This window comes from Salvia splendens, chromosome 5, assembly GCF_004379255.2.
Source record: "Salvia splendens isolate huo1 chromosome 5, SspV2, whole genome shotgun sequence".
In the NCBI taxonomy this organism is placed as follows: Eukaryota; Viridiplantae; Streptophyta; class Magnoliopsida; order Lamiales; family Lamiaceae; genus Salvia; species Salvia splendens.
In genome coordinates, this window is record NC_056036.1 from 43,560,552 (window position 1) to 43,581,816 (window position 21,265).

A 21,265-nucleotide genomic window follows, 5' to 3' on the forward strand; every position below is an offset into this window, starting at 1 on the left:
GGGGCGCCCTAAGGTGCGCCCTATGGCGCGCCACATCATCATTTTTTTAATATTTACAAAATCCATACGAATTTAAAAAAAAATAATACATTAAAATAAGAATTTCAAAAACTTCATTTCATTTAATAAAAATTAATACATTACAATGCGAATTAAAAAAACGCAAACTCAGCGACGGCGGTTACGAGCCCACACTTCTTCAATCATGTCGCTCATGAGCTGCGCATGCTCCTGTTGGTTGCGCATTGAGGCCTGTCTAGATAGAACCTCTTCGAAGCCTAACGGTAACCCTCTATCGGGTGTGTCGGTCGATGTGCCGGAAGAGCTAGATGCACGGTCGTCTTCATTCCAGTCGGTGATGCTTCCGCCTTCACTCTCGACTATCATGTTGTGCATGATTATGCACGCATATATGACATCGGCGATGACTTCCTTGTACCAGAAACGAGCCGGCCCTTTCACAATTGCCCACCGTGATTGGAGCACCCCAAATGCCCGCTCGACATCCTTCCGTGCCGCCTCCTGCTTTTGCATAAATAAAACCCTCTTCTCACCAATTGGGCAACTGACCGTCTTTAGGAAAACTGGCCACCGTGGGTAGATGCCATCGGCCAAGTAGTACCCCATATGGTATTGGCGTCTGTTGGCAGTGAACTCGATGGTCGGGCCGTTGCCGTTACATTGGTCGGTAAAGAGGGTGGACGAGTTGAGGACGTTGATGTCGTTGTTCGACCCGGCTACGCCGAAGTAAGCATGCCAGATCCAGAGCCGATGGTCAGCGACGGCTTCGAGGATCATCGTCGGGTGGCTGCCCTTGTATCCACTTGTGAATTGGCCTCTCCACGCCGTCGGACAATTCTTCCACTCCCAGTGCATACAGTCGATGCTCCCGAGCATCCCGGGAAACCCGTGCGCCCTCTCGTGCATCTGCATCAGACCCTGGCAATCAGTGGCTGTCGGCTTGCGCAAATATGTGTCGCCATAGGCCTCAACTATCCCCCGACAAAAGCTCTTCAGACACTCGCGGCCTGTAGTCTCCCCACAGTGGAGGTACTCGTCAAAAAGGTCCGCCGTGGTGCCGTATGCCAACTGACGAATAGCAGTCGTGCACTTTTGCAATGGTGTAAGGCCGGGTTTCCGATGCCGTCCTCCCGAAACGTGAAGTATTCATCACATGAAGACAATGTACGAACAATGCTGAGAAAAAGGTACCTCGACATTCTAAACCGGCGGCGGAAAACAGTCGGGCCCCATCGCGGTTGATCGGCAAAATAGTCTTCGACCAGACGTCTGTGAGCTTCTGGTGGTCGCGTCGGACATACGACCTATGTCGAATAGGCCAATGGACTTGCTCAGCCGCGGCGGCCGCCGCCTCCTTCTCGTGCTGCATTTGCGCATAGCATGCCGCCATGGCCTCTTCAACGGCTGCATCTAGAACCACCAGATTCAGACGAACTAGAACTATTGGTGTCGCCGAGATTCATTTTGGTTGGATATAGAGAGAGAATATGTAAAGAGATAGTCGATATGTTCGTATGCACAACTGAATGAGAAACGAGATTTAAATAGAAAATCAAAACCTCGTACCATCGTCCGCGTCGATCGTCCGCGACCTCCACAATGGGGCGGACGATGGCGCGGACGATGACCATCGTCCGCGGCAGCCGCAATGGGGCGGACGATGGCGCGGACGATGGCCATCTATCCTCTGCGACCGAAGTATAGGGCGCGACTATCGTCCGCGCCCTATGGAACGCACCCGCAATGGGTGCGGACGATGGATGGTGCGGACGATGCGCGCCATCGGGCGTGCCATCATCCGCCCATTGCGGATGCTCTTAGTCACGATCTCATGATGTGGCAGTTAGTGTGCTCAATACAACTCATCAAATTTCGATTTGTTGAATGAGATTATTAGATTGTGTAAAATAATAGTACTTGCAATATTTAATCTTGGAGAGGACAAATTATTTAGGTGACAATGCAATTTAATGTGTGGAACACAACGCCAAAATAATATATTTAGATTCAAAATCGTTGTCTAATTCAAGAGGAATAAAATGATATAATTAATATTCTTTATATGGATCTTTTCTATTCAACAAAAAAAACGCATCTAGAATCTAGATCAATGCCTCACCAATCCAATTTTTGACTAAAATTCAGTGGTAGAATTGGAACCGTAAATTGTTAGTCATGTGCAAATAATTGTATATGTCATTATGTCAACTTTTCCAGCAAATTCAAAAGAAATTCCATGGAGACATAATTATATACTACATCCTGAAGTCAACCGATGAGATGCACACGTGAGACTGAGGAAATGTTACAAGATTAATTTAATACTCCGTACTAAGATATATAGAGTCAAAATGATTTTCTGTATAAAGTTGAACATATAATGTACTCCTAAACTAATACTTCCTCCGTCCCCGATTAATTGTCACTCTTTGACCTGACACAGGTTTTAAGAAATGTAAAGAAAAGTTGATTGAAAAAGTTAGTTGAATGTGATACCCACTTTTTTATATTGGTTTTATAATAAAAAGAGAGTGAAGTGAGTTAGTTGAATGCGAGACCTACTTACTATTTATGGTAAAAATGAAATGTGATAATTATTGAGGGACGAACCGAAATGGAAAAGAGTGACAATTAATGAGGGAGTATTTGCAATAATACAGTTTTTAATTTAATGGGCTTAGCTCCTTAGCCCAATGCTAAGCTCTATTGGGCCTTAAACTAGCATAAGGAACAACCCGTTATATATAACTCATTCTAATTTCTAAGCTCCTTAGCCCAATGCTAAGCTCCTTGCCGTTTGGAATTTGGCACCAAAAAAAGAAAATATTTTTCCAAAAAGGGATAATTCAATGAATAAATGATGGAAAAATGGATTTGTCAGTTAATGTTGGACAGAAAGTTCAACTCAAAGGGCAAAGGAATGAAGTCAGTATAGCCAAACTTTTCTGGGATTCTTGTAGTAGATTGTTTAAGGTAATCGACATTTCCCGTCAGCTTAATTTCTATAACTGTACGGATCTATCATTCAGGGTTCATAATTGCATCCTATTTGCATATACTTTGATGCCCATGATTTTTCTGATGCATTGTTTCTAAATACTGTTTCTTATTGTAATTTTGGAGTTCTTTGAAGACTGTTATAATGAAAGCCTTGCTTTCCCCAATTATTTAGAAGTTGAATCATCCATCATATGCCTTTGTTAATTGTTATGTAGATAAGTGGAGTAGTAGATTCTTCAATCAAGATTTTACTTTTGATTCTGCAATTGTTTGATTCTTAAATTACTTGAACATACTCCATGTGTTAGAATGTTTTCATTTCATTTATGCTTCAAAACTGGAAATTCCAAGTAACATTAAGTGATTTATCTTTATAGCTAAGTGTTATGATAGTATATCTTGTTTTGATGGTTGGACAATTAAGTTGTACTGACCTTGTTTATGGGTTTATCCCATGTTTCATAAGAAAAGCCATTTTTTAACTTCACTTCACTGTCTTACATTTCTCAGTTGAAGTATTAAACCCGACCCTAGATATGACAATTACGCAGGTTTAGATGGCTCAGGAGAAAACTACTGCATCAAGCACTGCTAATCCAAGTGAAGAAAAGGCTAATGAACATCCTAATTTTCTGACTGAAGGATTGCGTAATTTCACCTCATACTTCCCGAAGTATGTTAAGGTGGGTGACTGCCCTCATTTGTATTTGAAGAATGGAAGTCCAGTTCAGTTCTTGATTTCACTTTACGCGTCTTGTCTTTGATGCAGCAGTTTAGTTTTAAAAAATTGAAGAAGAATGACCATTTCAGATCCTCTGAGTTATCTGCCAGAAACAACAAAGAGTTGTCTACCACAAGTTTGAGTTTAGAGAGGCAAATGGAAGCATGGAAACACAATCCAGAGTGGGTGGAACGTCCTCCGTGTATAAAGGTGACAAAAGTCTGACATTTTCCACCCTGCGTTATTACAATGTCGTTTAATGTTTGTGTTATTAGAGTACATATGCAAGCCTAGATAGTCCCTATCGTTAACTATGTGTACTTTCTTGAATCTCGTGGTTTGATTTTTTTCAACAACGTGCAGGTAACCATCCCTAAAGGTTCTCTTTCATGCCTTAGTGTGAGTGTTGATGTTGGGTTGCCTCCGGATGCTGTATACAACATTGTGACAGACCCTGACAATAAGAGAGTATTCAAAAACATCAAGGTAACAAAGTTAATTATCTCTAAATTATTTAATCATTTACTCGGGAATCATTCTGTCTACCAACCCTGTAGCCTTCTTCTTTGATGTATTCAGGAAGTAATTTCTAGAAATGTATTAGTGGATGAAGGATTAAGGCAGGTGGTGGAATTGGAGCAAGCAGCAATTTGGAGATTCCTTTGGTGGTCGGGAACGATCTCCGTTAATGTTTTAGTCGACCAAAACAGAGAAGATCATTCTGTAAGGACATGATCATTTCCTCAATAGATGTGTTAGCTCTATATTTGTCTTTTCAAGACATTAGGTGTTCTCCCTGTCTGTCAGATGAAGTTCAAACAGATAAAATCAGGATTCATGGAAAAATTTGAAGGTAGCTGGAAAATGGAACCTTTATTTGTGGATGAAGAGCTCTGCCATCCCTTCAAACCGAATTCTGTGGCGGACTACGTCTCTTGCAGCAATGGCATAGGAAGGATCGCATCAAGGTTGAAGCTAGAGCAGCTGATACAACCGGCCATTGTTCCTCCACCACCCATTTCCTGGTACCTCAGAGGGATCACTACAAAGACCACTGAAATGTTGATCACCGATTTGCTCGCTGAATCTACCCGAATCAGGCAAGCTTCCGGCAATGGAGACGATGGAGAACCCGCAGAAACTCGACAAGACCATGTTCGTAAAAACATCAAAGAGAGATGGGCAGTCAGGAGAAAAACTGCAAGGCATTCCCATAGAAGGTTGTTCTTGAATTCAAAGCTCTCTTAAGTTTATCTCATTCCACTGATCATTCATGATGAAAGTGCATAAAAGTTAATCTCATTCCAAAACTCATTTCCTTGTTATTACAAGTCACTTTACAGTTTACACAATGCGCACATTTTGAAAGTAAACTCATTTTATTCAACACCAAGAAATTACAACATTTGATCTGAAGAATCATGAATTAACAATGCTGGTGTGGCTCATAGTGATAGACAAGGAGACAGGTTGAAGTCGAGGTTCCAGAGCTGGAAGGCTCCCTTGACAAAGTCGTAGTGCCCTCCCTTAAGCGACAGAGTTTTCTTCACCACACCTTCCCTTACAAATGGATAGGTTAATAGGTTACCCAACGACACGTTCACTGCTTCCTGTTCATCATCGTCATAACCAATTTATAAATCATATATTGAATCCAGCGTTGAATGACTGGTTTAAAATACATGTTTCTTCTTACCTTCTCAAGATGACTGCATTGTTCTCCAAAATCCAAGTCTTTGCATTCTGTCCGGACCTTAGCCTTAGCCGCCTTGCAGATGTTCACCCACTCTTCTATGAAATCACTGCAACATTGGTATAAAAATAAAACATAAGATATGCATTTTTCATAAGCAACAGAGGAAATGTTAGTACAAAAGATGTACTACTGTTCATTTAGAAAGAAAAAAAAAGTTAAAAGCAGAAATAAGATTAAACATTTATTCCCCCAGAAAGTCTGCATCTTTGATTCAGTTAAGGGTGTCCACAGTGCTAATAGCCCAGCAATAGCCCAGCCACAGCCCAGCCACAAACTCCTCCTGCCACGTCATCAATACTAAAAATCCTCCTGCCACATCAGAAATAGCCCAGCCATAGCCTAACCATATCATAAATAGCCCAGCCACATCAATAGCCACATCACTAATAACACAATATACAGAATTTAATTTACGAGACATATACGGGAAACATTAATAATACTATTTTAATTCTAAAAAAAGTACAATAAATTAAAAAAGTACAATAAATTTAGAAAAGTACTAAAATTTTAAAAAAGTACATTAATAATAAAATTTACATTAAAAAAAGTACAATTTACAAAATTACATAAATAAAAAAAACTAACTCCGAGCAGTCCTCCGCACCCATAACTCTTCAATTAAATCCTTTTGGAGTCGAATATGAGCTTCCGTTTGGCGCATGTCGGCATGTGCTTGGAGGAGGCCGGCTTCATCGTGAGGTACCCCACTCCGTGCGTTGGGGACGGCCACGCCGTGACTTGGACCGGCTTCATTATCTTCGTTGGACCAATCCGTCAGTTGTACACCTTCATCTTCGACAATCATGTTGTGCATGATAATACAGGCATACATTATATCAGCAATGCAGTCGACGTGCCACAAACGCGTTGGACCCCTAACCGCCGCCCATCGAGCCTGGAGCACACCAAATGCGCGCTCCACGTCCTTGCGCGCGGACTCCTGCCGTGCTGCAAAGTAGGCCTTCTTCTCATCTCATGGGCATCGGATCGTCTTCACAAAGACGGGCCACCTAGGGTATATCCCATCCGCCAAGTAGTAGCCCATATCATGCCGGTTGCCGTTGGCGACAAAACTGATGGCCGGACCGACGCCCTGGCACTGCTCGTTGAATAGGGGCGACGAGTTGAGGACGTTTAGGTCGTTGTTCGAACCGGCTATCCCAAAATACGCATGCCAAATCCACAGCCGGTAATCAGCTACGGCCTCGAGGATCATCGTGGGATTCTTTCCCTTGTAGCCGGTCGTGAAGAACCCCTTCCAGGAAACGGGACAGTTCCTCCACTCCCAATGCATACAATCTATGCTGCCTAACATTCTCGGGAACCCATGCTGCTCCCCATGCATCCTCAGCAGATCCCGGCAATCTTCGCGGGTAGGCTTGCGGAGATACTGATCACCGAATACTTCAATCACGGCTTGACAGAAATACTTCAAACATTCCAGGGAAGTCGTCTCACCGATGTGGAGGTACTCGTCCCACATGTCTGCCGCGCCGCCGTAAGCCAACTGCCGGATTGCCGCAGTGCACTTTTGAATTGGTGTGTGGCCGGGTTTGCCAGCAGCATTGTGCCTGAAGCGGAAATACAGATATCGCTGCTCCAAGGCGTTAACAATACGCATAAACATGGCTCTGCTCATCCTAAAACGTCGCCTAAAAATGTTGGCGTTGAACCGCGGCTCCTCTGCGAAGTAGTCTTCGTATAGGCGCTGATGTGCAGCTACGTGATCACGATCAATCGCTTGTCGGCGATGGACAACTGGCTGAGGTCGAGGTACCGCCGGCTGCAAGGCTCTTTGCATCCATTGATCTATCCCGCGGTTGGTATATGCCTCAAACGCTTCGGCCATTCTACGTTCGTACTCCTCAGCGTCCCCCCCACTACCTCCACTACCATCACCCGCGTTACTCATTTCTCGGTGTTGATCTTGTACATAAATTAAGATAGAGAGAGTACTCGTTAATACAAGTGGTGCGAATGAAAATGAAGTGCAAATCACGTATATATAGTGTCGGGAAAAAAAAAAAAAAAAAAAAAAACCGCTGGGCGATGCACTGGGCGATCCCGACGCTGCAATGGCGCCGAGCGGATCGCCCAGCGCCCGTTGACCGCCTAGCGCTAGGCGATTTTTAATTCCGAAAAACCGCTCGGCGGTTTTCGGAGGCTGCAATGGTTCGCCTAGCGACCGCCTAGCGCCGGCGCTCGGCTAGGCGGTGCGCTAGGCGCCATTGTGGATAGCCTTAGAGTCATATGATTAGTACACATGTCATAACATGAAAATAGGGAATGAAATGAAACTAGTACAGGATTGCAATTAAAATGACACTAACCTAACTAACCTCTGAATCTGGGATGGACATGAGGGCCTTTATACCTCCACAACAGCTGTGCCCAATCACTAATATATTCTCCACCTGTAGAAATCATGGTAATAAATATGCCCGGTCAATGGATTTTGACCACATAATAAATGTGACGAGACATTTAATTTTGTGAAATTAAATGACATAGCATCGATCTATATTTTACGTAGATAAATGTAGTATATTCACTTTCTCAAATCCGATTTCCGGTGAGTGAGAAATAGTGGATTAAAGTTGGGCATAATTAGCTTTTAATTAAAGCTTGGAGTTGGAGCTTAGGGAATAATTAACTAGTGTTAATTATCCCACATTGGAGGATTAACACATCTTTTAATGTGTATAAAGTAAGTGACTTTATGTTACTTAATAATTATAGTGGACCAAGATGGGTGAAAGAGCCCACACGCGCGCGCCGCCGCTGCCGCCCGCCCGAGCCCGTGCCCGCGCTCGCGGGCCGCGGGTCCGATCCCGATTCCGATCCCGATCTTGATCTTGATCTTGATCTTGATCTTGGATCTTGGCAATTGGTCAGTCACGGCTGCCACGTGAGAAATCCACACGCTCCACACACGGGTGGCACACTCCAGCCACACGCCTGTAACCGACGTCGGTTACGAATTGCCATGATGAGCCTTCAATGGCTGGTTGACCCTGCATGGTGGCTTGGCCTATAAATAGGCTAGCCATACCACTGCATTAGGAGACACACATACAAGCATTCTGCATCATAAGCTCTTTCCCTCTCTCTGCATTGTTTTCTGTCGAAGCTCTGCCCTCTCCTCCATCCCGTTCGTCGGAGCTCTACTGATTGCGGTGCTGCATCAATAGAGACGTAGCCGTTTTACCTTTGGGGACGACACGCCAAACCGAAGAGCACTACTGGGGCGTATCTCGTCCTGCGGGAAGAGGCCTCCTCGACTCGGCTAATCATACTGGTTTAGTAGTTTCGTTTCTACGTTGTACTTTCTAAAGTTCAGTTCCTTCTTTTTCTTTCTTTTGGGTTGTATTACGCCCGGTTCTGTTATCTCTTGTAATCCCCAGAAACCAACAATCGCAAGACGAGATAACTTGCCTTTGAAGGGATTTGGACCTTTTAAACTGAACTTAATAATTTCGAAACTTAAACACCTTTGCTGGAGATGTCGACGGAATCTAACACCACTGCTGCCGCCACCACCGCCGCCATTCCTTCCACCATGGCGACCACTGGACCGGTCAACACGTCATCGATTCCAACGATGATGCCCACTCCCGGGCGCTATCCCTCTTCATCAACAAACCCTTGGGAGTTCGTTAACCCCCTTGGGCTCACTGGTGGATCCACCTCGAGTGGATCAGTTGGTTCCACTTTTAGTGGTTCCTTCGGATCCTTTAATGGATCGAGTGCTGGGGTCTTCGGGCCTCACACGAATGCTGGGGCCTTCGGGTCTCATGCGAGTGCTAGCCCCTTCGGGGATAGTACGTTCATGGCGGGCTCTATGCCTAACGTGAATGGTGGGGGCTCTATGCCCAACCACGTTGTTGGCTCCTTCGGGGGCAACGGAATTTGTTAGGACCAACTGCGGCACCTTTGGCACCAAGAATGATGCCACCGGCCGAGAAACCACCCAAGTTTGGAGGATCAGACTTCAAGAGGTGGTACCAAAAGATGTTGTTCTACTTGACAACATTGGGCGTCGCCAACTTCCTCACGGAGAACGAGCTGCCCGCGCCAAGCGACCAAGAGACTAGGCTCGAAGTCATGGCGGACTATGAGGCTTGGAGAAAAGGGGATTATCTATGTAAAAACTTTATTTTAAGTGCATTAGATGATAGCCTCTATAATGTATACTCCAATGTAACCACATCTAAACAAATGTGGGAGAGCCTAGAGAAGAAATATAGCATAGACAATGCTGCAGGGACTGAACAGGTTGTAGCATCCAAGTTTATGGACTACAAGATGGTCGACTCTCGACCCATCATGGAGCAAGTCCAAGAGCTCCAAATGATCATCCACTCCTTAGTGGCTGAAGGGATGACCTTGCCCGATAAGTTCCTAAGGTGCACGATCATTGACAAACTCCCTCCAAGTTGGAAGGACTTCAAGAGTTATCTCAAGCACAAGCGAAAGCAGATGACCTTTGAAGACTTGATCGTGAAGTTGCGCATTGAGGCAGATGTGCGCAAAAGCGACCAAAAGGCTAAGGGATTCACCCCAAATGAAGCCAAAGCCAACCTGTTGGAGCGGGGCGGTCCCTCCAACAAACGCCCTCGCCCAAACCGTCCAAGCGAGAAAGGGAAGGGAAAGCAGCCTTCAAAAAAGTTTGAAGGCGACTGCTACAAATGTGGCAAACAAGGCCACTTTGCTAAAGACTGCCGCAGCAAGAAGAAGAAGCCGGCTGCCCACGTCGTTGAGAAGGAGTTCAAGGACTGGGATGAGAACGACCTCATTGCTGTGGTCACTGAAGAGGTCAACCTTGTTAACAACAACAAGGGTGGCTGGTATATTGATACCGGCGCTACTGCACACGTCTGCGCAGATAGAAGTATGTTCTCCACCTACAACAACGTTGAAGGGAGAAAGATAAACATGGGGAATCAAGCCTCGTCTGAAATCCTCAGAGTTGGTGATGTAATCCTCAAGATGACGTCTGGCGTCTCAATCACCTTGAAGGATGCGCTGCACGTTCCGGACATCCGGAAGAACCTAGTTTCAGGATCAATACTAGTGAATAAGAGTTTTAAACTTGTATTTGAATCCGATAGGTTTGCATTGTATAAGTTTGGGAAGTCCCTCGGAAAAGGTTATGTAACCGACGAACTTTTCAAGCTTAGTGTAGCAACACTGCGTGTTCCAAAGCCATTGGCTAATAAGAATAAAGCATCTACTTCCTCTTATTTGACCGAGTCTTCAAATTTGTGGCATTGTAGATTGGGACATGTAAATTCAAAAGCCATTAAAAGATTAATAAATTTAGATTTACTAAAGGCTAATGAATTGGATATCCAAGATAAATGTGAAATTTGTCTTGAAGCAAAAATGACTAAGTTGCCGTTTCATTCGGTTGAACGAAGCACAAAACCCCTTGAATTAATTCACACGGATGTATGTGATTTAAAGATGGTGCAAACAAGAGGTGGTAAAAAGTACTTTATCACTTTCATAGATGATTGCACAAGATATTGCTACATTTATCTTTTAAGAAGTAAAGATGAAGCAATAGAGGCGTTCAAAAATTATAAGAACGAAGTTGAGAATCAACTTGGTTGTAAAATCAAAATGATTCGAAGCGATAGAGGAGGAGAATATGTAGCCCCGTTTGAGGAGTTATGCAACGCAAGTGGTATAATTCATCAAACAACTGCTCCATATTCACCACAATCTAATGGTGTTGCAGAACGCAAAAATCGAACTCTAAAAGAGATGATGAATGCACTGCTTCTAACTTCAGGATTACCACATAACATGTGGGGGGAAGCTGCTTTGACAGCCAACTATATCTTGAATAAGATCCCTCTCAAAGGAAAAGATGTCCTCCTTATGAGTTGTGGAAGGGAAGGAAGCCATCCTACAAATACCTCAAAGTGTGGGGGTGTTTGGCAAAGGTGATGGTTCCTCCGCCCAAAGAAGTTACAATCGGACCTAAGACGGTTGATTGCATCTTCATTGGATATGCACTTAACAGTAGTGCATATCGATTTGTTGTTCACAAGTCTGAAATATCGACTATCACAGTAGGAACAACAATTGAGTCGAGGAATGCTGTATATCTCGAAAATACATTTCCTTGCAAAGACAAGGAAAAAGTCTCAACCAATTCTGAGACAAGAATTGAAGAAGCCACTAGTTCTAAACCAGTGGAAGAAGAAGCCACTAGTTCTAAATCAGCGGATGCGGAACCTGAATCGCGCAAGCGTGCAAGGCCCGATCCAAAAGATACAGTACTAAGACGTGGTAATAGAGTCAGAACACCAAAAAGTTTTGGTCCTGACTATATTGCTTTCATGTTGGATGAAGAACCAACATCGATAAAAGTAGCCTTTGCTGGCCCAGACGGGCTGCATTGGAGAGAAGCTATTCAAAGCGAAATTGATTCAATTTTGCTAAACCACACATGGGTGTTGGTTGATTTGCCCGAAGGTGCTAAACCTTTAGGATGCAAATGGGTTCTTAAAAGAAAGTTTAAGGCCGATGGAACAGTTGATAAGTATAAAGCCCGATTAGTAGTAAAGGGTTTTAAACAAAAGGAAGGACATGACTTCTTCGATACCTATTCACATGTAACAAGGATTACATCTATACGAGTGCTTCTCGCTATTGCTGCATTGCACAATCTTGAGATTCATCAAATGGATGTAAAGACCGCGTTTCTAAATGGTGAACTAGAAGATGAAATATATATGGAACAACCCAAAGGGTTTGTAGTACCTGGACAAGAGAAAAAGATATGCAAGCTCGTAAAGTCCTTATATGGATTAAAACAAGCGCCATTGCAGTGACACTTGAAGTTTGATAATGTGATGTTATCAAATGGGTTTAAAATCAACGAGTGCGACAAATGTGTCTACATCAAGAGCACTAATAACGGTCATGTTATAGTGTGTCTCTACGTTGATGATATGTTAATCTTGGGTAGCAACACTCAAGTAATTAACGATACAAAGGCCATGTTAAAGAGAAACTTTGACATGAAAGACATGGGTCTAGCCGATGTAATTCTTGGAATGAAGATTCTAAGAACGAATGATGGAATCATCTTAACACAATCACATTATGTTGAGAAGATATTGAATAAATTCAAAGCCTATGATGGCGCGCCGGTTAAGACTCCAATTGAACTCGACGTTCACTTGAGCAAAAACAAAGGCGAGCCCGTTGCACAAGAAGAGTATGCACGGGTCATCGGGTGCATTATGTACTTGACTAATTGCACTCGACCTGACATTGCTTGTGCCGTGAACAAGTTGAGTCGTTACACGAGCAATCCAAGCAAAGAGCATTGGAGAGCTCTTGTGAGGGTTTTGAGATATTTAAAGCATACTCAAAATCTTGGGCTACACTTCTCGAGATACCCCCCGGTACTTGAAGGGTACTGTGATGCCAATTGGATATCCGATAATAGAGACTCACTTTCAACAAGTGGATACGTCTTTACTATTGGGGGAGGTGTTGTATCGTGGAAATCCATAAAACAGACGTGTATAGCCCGATCAACAATGGAATCGGAGTTCATTGCCTTAGATAAGGCGGGTGAGGAAGCCGAGTGGCTTAAGAACTTCCTTGAAGATATTCCATGTTGGTCTAAGCCAGTGCCACCAGTGCTAATCCACTGCGATAGCCAAGCGGCTATTGGAAGGGCAAACAATGGTTTCTATAACGGTAAGTCTCGACATATACGTCGACGACATAACACCGTGAGACATTTTATCACAACTGGCGTGATTACAATTGAATATGTGAAGTCAATAGATAATCTAGCGGATCCGCTAACCAAAGGGTTAAACCGTGATCAAATGAATAAGTTGCTAGAGGGAATGGGTTTGAAATCCACAAACTAAAGAATTATCATAGTGGTAACCCAACCATGATGACTGGAGATCCCAAGAACTTGGTTCAAAGGGACAACTAAGCTATGAGAGTTCATGAGAAACACTCAACTATATCTATTCCCTAAAGAGCAATAGAGTATTGGGGAACTTGCCTAGTGGTAAAGGCCAAGTCTATGACTTCTAATGGTTCTTATGAATCTCAAAGAGATGGAGTTCTCAAAGAGACCAAGTATGGCAAGGTACTTGACTAAGAATCACCTATGTAAGTGGGAAGTGTGGTCGCTTCATAAAACACACTTATGAATCTAAAGTGGTGTCCAAGACCGCAATGGACACAAAACGTGAGAACGGATGAGGTTGAAGTGTTTAAGCGTTAACACCATTGTCTCGGTGCACGCCGTGGGGGATTAGTTCAAAGCATCGCGCTACTAAGCCGCCTGTGTATCCGATGGTGTCGACTATGGAAGGTTCAAGGCCAACAACTACCTATCCTTATGCTTATATACCTCTCGAGGGTTGAGCTTGTGTCTGCATGCATATGCATTCGGCTATTTCCACTCATGTGGGGGATTGTAGAAATCATGGTAATAAATATGCCCGGTCAATGGATTTTGACCACATAATAAATGTGACGAGACATTTAATTTTGTGAAATTAAATGACATAGCGTCGATCTACATTTTACGTAGATAATTGTAGTATATTCACTTTCTCAAATCCGATTTCCGGTGAGTGAGAAATAGTGGATTAAAGTTGGGCATAATTAGCTTTTAATTAAAGCTTGGAGTTGGAGCTTAGGGAATAATTAATTAGTTTTAATTATCCGACATTGGAGGATTAACACATCTTTTAATGTGTATAAATTAAGTGACTTTATGTTACTTAATAATTATAGTGGACCAAGATGGGTGAAAGAGCCCACACGCGCGCACACGCGCGCGCTGCCGCCGCCGCCCGCCCGAGCCCGAGCCCGAGTCCGTGCTCGCGCTCGCGGGCGCGGGCCCGGGCCCGATTTCGATTCCGATCCCGATCTCGATCTTGGACTTGGACTTGGACTTGGACTTGGACTTGGATCTTGGCAATTGGTCTTTGGGTGGTCTTTGGGCTTGGTGCTTGGCCCAAACTATTCTTTTTAGACTACCGCCGAGTCAGCAATCCAAGTGGCTTGACACGTCGTCAAACGAGGCACAGTCACGGCTGCCACGTGAGAAATCCATACGCTCCACACACGGGTGGCACACTCCAGCCACACGCCTGTAACCGACGTCGGTTACGAATTGCCATGATGAGCCTTCAATGGCTGGTTGACCCTGCATGGTGGCTTGGCCTATAAATAGGCTAGTCATACCACTGCATTAGGAGACACACATACAAGCATTCTGCATCATAAGCTCTCTCCCTCTCTCTGCATTGTTTTCTGTCGAAGCTCTGCCCTCTCCTCCATCCCGTTCGTCGGAGCTCTACTGATTGCGGTGCTGCATCAATAGAGACGTAGCCGTTTTACCTTTGGGGACGACACGCCAAGTCGAAGAGCACTACCGGGGCGTATCTCGTCTTGCGGGAAGAGGCCTCCTCGACTCGGCTAATCATACTGGTTTAGTAGTTTCGTTTCTACGTTGTACTTTCTAAAGTTCAGTTCCTTCTTTTCCTTTCTTTTGGGTTGTATTACGCCCGGTTCTGTTATCTCTTGTAATCCCCAGAAACCAACACCACCTAACATCCATAATTTTTCCATCAATACCAATCACATATAACAATGTAAGATTAGAAAGTTGGCGTCATTGAACAAAGTAATGATTGTGAGGATGAGGAATCAACTTATCATTTAGTGAAGGGTACACTGGCATATGATTAGTCATTAGTTTATGTCATTTAATTTGTTAGGATCGTCGACTGCAACATTAGTTTGATATTGTCCGCTTTGGGTCAAGCCCGCACGGATTTGTTTTTGGGTCACTCCCAAAAGGCCTCAAACTAATTGGGGTTGGACAGGAATTATATACACCTTCCAACTTCCCTCCCTCATCCGATGTGGGATGGGTTTGTAACCCAACAAACCTCCCCTCAAACCGAGACCACATCGGGAACGCAGTCGACACGAACATGGGTCGTTCCAGCCCTGGCCCCTGGGTCATCCTGGGCCCGACTCTAACCCGAGTCCTTCAGGGCCCGACCCTAACCGGGGCTCATCCAGGCACAACCCATAGCCACCTGGGCTCTGATACCACTTGTTAGGATCGTCGACTGCAACATTAGTTTGATATTGTCCGCTTTGGGTCAAGCCCGCACGGATTTGTTTTTGGGTCACTCCTAAAAAGCCTCAAACTAATTGGGGTTGGACAGGAATTATATACACCTTCCAACTTCCCTCACTCATCTGATGTGAGATGGGTTTGTGTTAAGGACCTAAATCCCTAACGATCCGATAAAACGGACAATAACGAGATAAAGATAATTCGGCGCCCGTGAGGGTCAGCGGAGATAAAAATCTGGGCGGCTGTGCGCGGGTTCCAACCCGTCGGGCAACGGCTACAGATCAGATATACGTTCCGGCTGTGCGCGGAGACCTTCCGTCGGGCAGCAGGTAGCGTAAGGAATTAGGGATTCAAAGAATCACAAGTGGACTTGGCCAAAATAATATTGTATTTCATTGAATGATTAAAAAAGATAACAGTCTATCCTATTTATAATGCTACTGACTTAATGAACAAGAAAACAAAGATATAGAAAGAGATATGCTAAATCCCTATAATATCTAAACTAAATAATAATAATAATAACTAAACTAAATAATAATAATATAGGTTCGTATCAACTCCCCCACGGTTAAAATTCACCTTGTCCTCAAGGTGGGAACCACGAAGCAAAAAGGAGAGATGAAAGCAAAAGCTTCGGCGAGGCAACTCCTCCTGGATCAAACACGCACCGAACAGATGAGTCTTCACTTCCATAAAAAATCAACAAAGGAGACCCAACTTTGTCGGAAAAATTCCTTGTCAAATCGAAAAGCTTGTCCACGTTTCCCAGAATGCCCAAGCATGGCATGTCCTTACTCGGAGGGATCAACCTTGCATCTTTGTCGAGCGATGTTGATCGATGATTCATACTTGGAACATCACCGACATTCAAATCCACATAGACACAAGCAATTACGGGCAAATCGGTGTAAACACCATCTCCTTTCTTGCCCCAACAATTTCCAATAACATTTTGGGATGACACTTGAACAACATTGAGTGAGGCGATTATCTTCTCCACTTCACCAATAGAACCATCCTCCTCTTTATCTTCTAGCAATGTCTCCTCCTTTTCACCAATCTTCTCATCAGATACCCCAACGAGCACTTGCGGTGGCTCATTGTCGTTCTTGACAATCCCTTTGTTCTTGAGGAACTCTCCAGGGGACTCGTTGTTTGGAACATCAAGATGAGCGCCATCATTGTGAACATCGGTAATGTCATTGAGAACATCATCACCGAATACTATCGTGGGAGTATTATCAGTTTTCTCTTCGGCTAAATTCTCATCTTGAATGTTCTCCTCAAACTCATCCCCATCATCCGCATAACAGAGAATGCGTTGTTTACACACATGTCCCATCACCCATTTCTTGGGACAGTGCCAGCAGAGACCCAACCTGGACCGTTCTGACTTCTCCGCCTGGGAGACCCGTATTAGAGGCAGGCGTGGCTGCTCCGAAGTTTGACTGGTCACACGTGTGGGCTGACTGTACAGGTTCCGCGTTGGCTTTTCGGTGGAGTAGCGAGGCTGGTGGGAGGCGGGCTGGACTCGCGCTCTCACCTCCTCCCGAGGGCGAGGTCGGTCCCAGCTGGTCTCCGAGCTTCGGGGCTGGTCAAAGGGCAGGTAGTCGCGGTCCTGCTGTTGCGCCGGTGGACAGCGGCGATTGGTTCGATGTCTGGGCGGATCCCAGCAACTAGGTGGACGCGGCGGTGGCTGATCATAATCCGAGTATCCCTGCGATGCCCGGTGTCGCGGTGGTTCCCAACAAGATGGTTGTCGCGTCGGTGGAGGGTCATAGGGATCGAAATCCTGGAGTTGGTATCTCGGTCGTGGGCGACGATTAGGTGGATCCAAGTGGTGTGAGACGTAGGGTGATTCTGGATCAGGCCACGACGGCGAACATAGTACTTCCACCCGGCTGCTCGGAGGGTCCCAACAGGTTACACGGCGAGGTTGGGCCGGCTGGTAGGGACGCAATGGCTGTGTGGCCTGAGGGACGTCGTATTGACGACGACGATAGTCGACGTAGTCGTATGACATGTCGACGGACTGAAGCGTGGCTGTGGTGGATGATGATCGTCTGACTTCGACGCGGCCCGCAGGAATCCTTCCCGTCGGGCGTTGCAGAAGGAGAGTTGTCCGGCGGCTAGAGCTCGACGGACAGGAGGGACTCGGCAACCAAAGCAGTTGCTGTGCGCGGAATGTTTTCCGTCGGGCAGCGGTGTAGCTTCGGTTCGAGATGGTGGGAGGGTGAGATCACGATGAAAGCACCAGTTGTTAAGGACCTAAATCCCTAACGATCCGATAAAACGGACAATAACGAGATAAAGATAATCCGGCGCCCGTGAGGGTCAGCGGAGATAAAGATCTGGGCGGCTGTGCGCGGGTTCCAACCCGTCGGGCAACGGCTACAGATCAGATATACGTTCTGGCTGTGCGCGGAGACCTTCCGTCGGGCAGCAGGTAGCCTAAGGAATTAGGGATTCAAAGAATCACAAGTGGACTTGGCCAAAATAATATTGTATTTCATTGAATGATTAAAAAAGATAACAGTCTATCCTATTTATAATGCTATTGACTTAATGAACAAGAAAACAAAGATATAGAAAAAGATATGCTAAATCCCTATAATATCTAAACTAAATAATAATAATAATAACTAAACTAAATAATAATAATATAGGTTCGTATCAGTTTGTAACCCAACAGTTATACAGACTTATCTAACAATGTAAGATTAGAAAGTTGGCGTCATTGAACAAAGTAATGATTGTGAGGATGAGGAATCAACTTATCATTTAGTGAAGGGTACACTGGCATATGATTAGTCATTAGTTTATGTCATTTAATCAGTTATACAGACTTATCTAATGATCATTCTTGCTGTATGAGAATGAGATGGATTCCCACCGCCAAACTTCAACTTTTGACTGAGAAATGAAATAGAAGAAACCTTTTGCGGAATTGAAAATGATACTGTAACTATTTGAGTTCCACCACTTTATCCTAGCAAAAATAGTGTTTGTGGGATTAGGTTGTCGTGTGGCTGAGAAAGGGGCAAAGAAGCTTTTATGGCTTAGGTCTCTACACTTTTTCCCCACATACTAACCACAACTTTTTCTCTCAACTATCAACTTATTAGGCTGTACATAAGCAAGTATACACAAGTATTGCCAACAAGAAAAAAGTAAACAAACTTACGATTTTTTGCAACTTAATCCATGCAAACTGATAAAATTTAAAACTACTATGAACTAAAATTAAAATATACGGAGTAAAAGTAAAGGATAATAATTAATAACGAATCACTGCATATTCGATTGCAGCCCCCACTCCTGAGTATGAATAAAAAATCAAAGAAAATTAACCGGTGTTAGCTTACTTGACAAAGCACATCAATAATTCAACTAGAGAATATAATAAAATAAATTACCTGATCATATGGTGGAACCATGCTTTCGCACCATAAAAGCCTCCCCAGGTTGTGGGAAGGGCTGGGCATACTCTCGAGTCAGAGCAGGCAAATAAGAACTGCAATTTTTTTTTATACTTTACTGAATTAATGGATACGAAAAGAATTCTTTTAGATTAAAAAAAAAATTTCTTGACACTGTATCAGTATGTATACAGTTTTATTTTACCTTTGGAGTTTGGCCTTGGGATAGTTCCTCGTACAAAGCAGGATTTTTCCTATGGTTCATAAAAGGAAAATGGAAATAAATTACTATTTGAGTTTATTAGAGATGGTGCATTAATTAAAACAAGACATGGTCCTTATTGACCCTTTACAAATTTCTAATTTTATGCAATTAACACACCGGTGGAATGTCAAATCACATAGAAACAAGTGAATTCAAGTAGTAGTTAATAAGGAAATAGGTTTTAATTACGACAAAAATGTAGTAACTGTAAGAGCATCCACAGCGGTGGCGAAAGACGCCACCGCCGTCCGCGCCGTTGGCAAGGCGCAGGACCGCCGCCGCTGCAGCCGCGCCGCTGGCACGGCGCTGCTCGATGTATCGAGCACGTCCGTGCCAGCGGACGCACACGTGGCGCGCTCCCATTCGTCAACGGCATATCCGTTGTGTTTAAACTTTTTTTTATTTTTTTTTTAAAAATCGGTATTTAATTATAAATAATGCTAAAAAATAAAAAAAAATATTTTCCAAATCCCAAAAATATGGCCGTTTTTTTCCCGTTTTTTCTGAATTTTTTTGATTTTTTTTTATTTTTTTTTTTCCCCAAAATCATCTATAAATACACACATTCATCATCCATTTATCACATCAAATCATCTCTCATTCATCTCTCATTCATAATTCTCATACAAACTATCAACACATTCATCACCCACTCAAAACCTCAAATGGATTTCACCCATATTATGGCGGAAGCGGAACGCGAAGAACAAGAATACTACGAACAACATCGTGCCGCTTACGAAGCATATGTCGCGGCGAATACCCCTGCTCCTCCTCCTCAACGAACCAGATCAAATCGACGGTACATCCATCGTGACCGGGAGGGAGCCCACGAAAGGCTCGTTGCCGACTACTTTGCCGACCAGCCGCGGTTTCCGGCAGATTACTTCAGGCGCCGTTTTCGCATGTCAAAGCGCTTGTTCATGCGAATTGTCAACACATTGTCCGCACAATGCGACGGCGAGGTCTCCCCTACGCCGAGGCGAGCATACGACGGTTGGCCAGAGGATCGAGACAAGACACACAATGCGCGATACTCGAATCCACAATCAACTACAAGAAGACCTAATCAACCACATGTGAGCGAAATTCGGCAACGAGTAGTGTCATTTTTAATTTTTAGGATTTTAATTATGTAATTTTTAATTTTTAGGATTTTAATTATGTAATTTTTAATTTTTAGGATTTTAATTATGCAATGTTTAATTTTATTTGTCATTTGTAATATTTATTGTGGGTTTTAAATGAATTTTAATATTATGGAAATGTTTTTGTGTAATTGAATTTTATATTAATTGTGCTCGTCCTTGCGGAAGAGCACAGTTGTGGGTGTTGTGCTCTTGCCAGAGAGCAGGCATGAATAGTACCGCCCGGGCCCACAACCGTGCCGCTGGCAAGAGCACGGTTGTGGATGCTCTAATGCTTTGCACCTAACCACTTATTTCCCACTTTCAATCTCATCCAAATTTGTGAAAAGATCCCATGTTATTAGAGCGTCCACTATAATGTGGACGCGGCTATAGCCGCGTTTGGGGCGGAAGCGGGGCGGCTTATAGTGGGAAGGGTGTCCGCCGCGGGGGTGGACGCGGCGGGTGGGGGGAGGGGCGGCGGACGAGAAATCGCCGGGTGCGGGGCGAGGACGCGGTGGGGGGGGCTATAGCCGCGCCTATAGGCGCGGCGCCTATAGTGGGGGACATTATAGCCGCGACGGTTGCATGCGAATTTTAATTTTTTTTACACTTCAATTCACCTATAAATACACCCCACTCCATTCATTATTTTCACACCATTCAAACACAACATCTATACAAATTTCTCTCACTACAATTTGGGATCGGAAATGAACAATTTGTGGAGAGACAACTGGAATGCTCTGATTCAAATATAAGAGACATAAAATTTGTAAAGTAAGAGACATAAAATTTGA

General features: G+C 44.0%; 2 protein-coding genes across 4 annotated transcripts; one reads left to right on the forward strand and one right to left on the reverse strand.

Moving 5' to 3' along the window:
- Positions 1 to 2,867: 2,867 nt before the first annotated feature.
- Positions 2,868 to 5,067, forward strand: LOC121802058. Of its 3 annotated transcripts, none has more exons than XM_042201613.1 (6): positions 2,868 to 2,994; positions 3,573 to 3,704; positions 3,791 to 3,952; positions 4,106 to 4,228; positions 4,322 to 4,465; positions 4,550 to 5,067. In XM_042201613.1, the coding sequence occupies exons 2-6, from the start codon at positions 3,579 to 3,581 to the stop codon at positions 4,988 to 4,990; spliced, it is 996 nt and encodes a 331-aa protein (XP_042057547.1). In that variant the 5' UTR covers positions 2,868 to 2,994; positions 3,573 to 3,578; the 3' UTR covers positions 4,991 to 5,067. The 3 variants fall into 3 exon arrangements, with proteins under 3 accessions (XP_042057547.1, XP_042057549.1, XP_042057548.1); XM_042201615.1 differs by having other exon boundaries at positions 3,794 to 3,952; XM_042201614.1 differs by having other exon boundaries at positions 2,876 to 2,994; positions 3,556 to 3,704.
- Positions 5,026 to 19,364, reverse strand: LOC121802060 (carbonic anhydrase, chloroplastic-like). The gene is made up of 4 exons (XM_042201616.1): positions 19,279 to 19,364; positions 19,071 to 19,168; positions 5,439 to 5,544; positions 5,026 to 5,352 (listed from the first exon to the last, which is right to left on the reverse strand). Exons 1-4 carry the CDS (start codon positions 19,336 to 19,338, stop codon positions 5,188 to 5,190), a joined length of 429 nt encoding a protein of 142 aa, XP_042057550.1. The 5' UTR covers positions 19,339 to 19,364; the 3' UTR covers positions 5,026 to 5,187.
- Positions 19,365 to 21,265: the final 1,901 nt, after the last annotated feature.

Excerpts from the sequence above, each read along its gene's own strand:
- LOC121802058 (XM_042201613.1), top strand. The coding sequence starts at position 3,579 with ATGGCTCAGGAGAAAACTACTGCATCAAGCACTGCTAATCCAAGTGAA. Across the intron at positions 3,705-3,790 it reads ACTTCCCGAAGTATGTTAAG|CAGTTTAGTTTTAAAAAATT; the intron begins GTGGGTGACTGC and ends TCTTTGATGCAG. Across the intron at positions 3,953-4,105 it reads AACGTCCTCCGTGTATAAAG|GTAACCATCCCTAAAGGTTC; the intron begins GTGACAAAAGTC and ends AACAACGTGCAG.
- LOC121802060 (XM_042201616.1), bottom strand. The coding sequence starts at position 19,338 with ATGAACCATAGGAAAAATCCTGCTTTGTACGAGGAACTATCCCAAGGC. Across the intron at positions 5,545-19,070 it reads TGGTTCCACCATATGATCAG|TGATTTCATAGAAGAGTGGG; the intron begins GTAATTTATTTT and ends CCAATGTTGCAG. Across the intron at positions 5,353-5,438 it reads AATGCAGTCATCTTGAGAAG|GAAGCAGTGAACGTGTCGTT; the intron begins GTAAGAAGAAAC and ends GATGATGAACAG.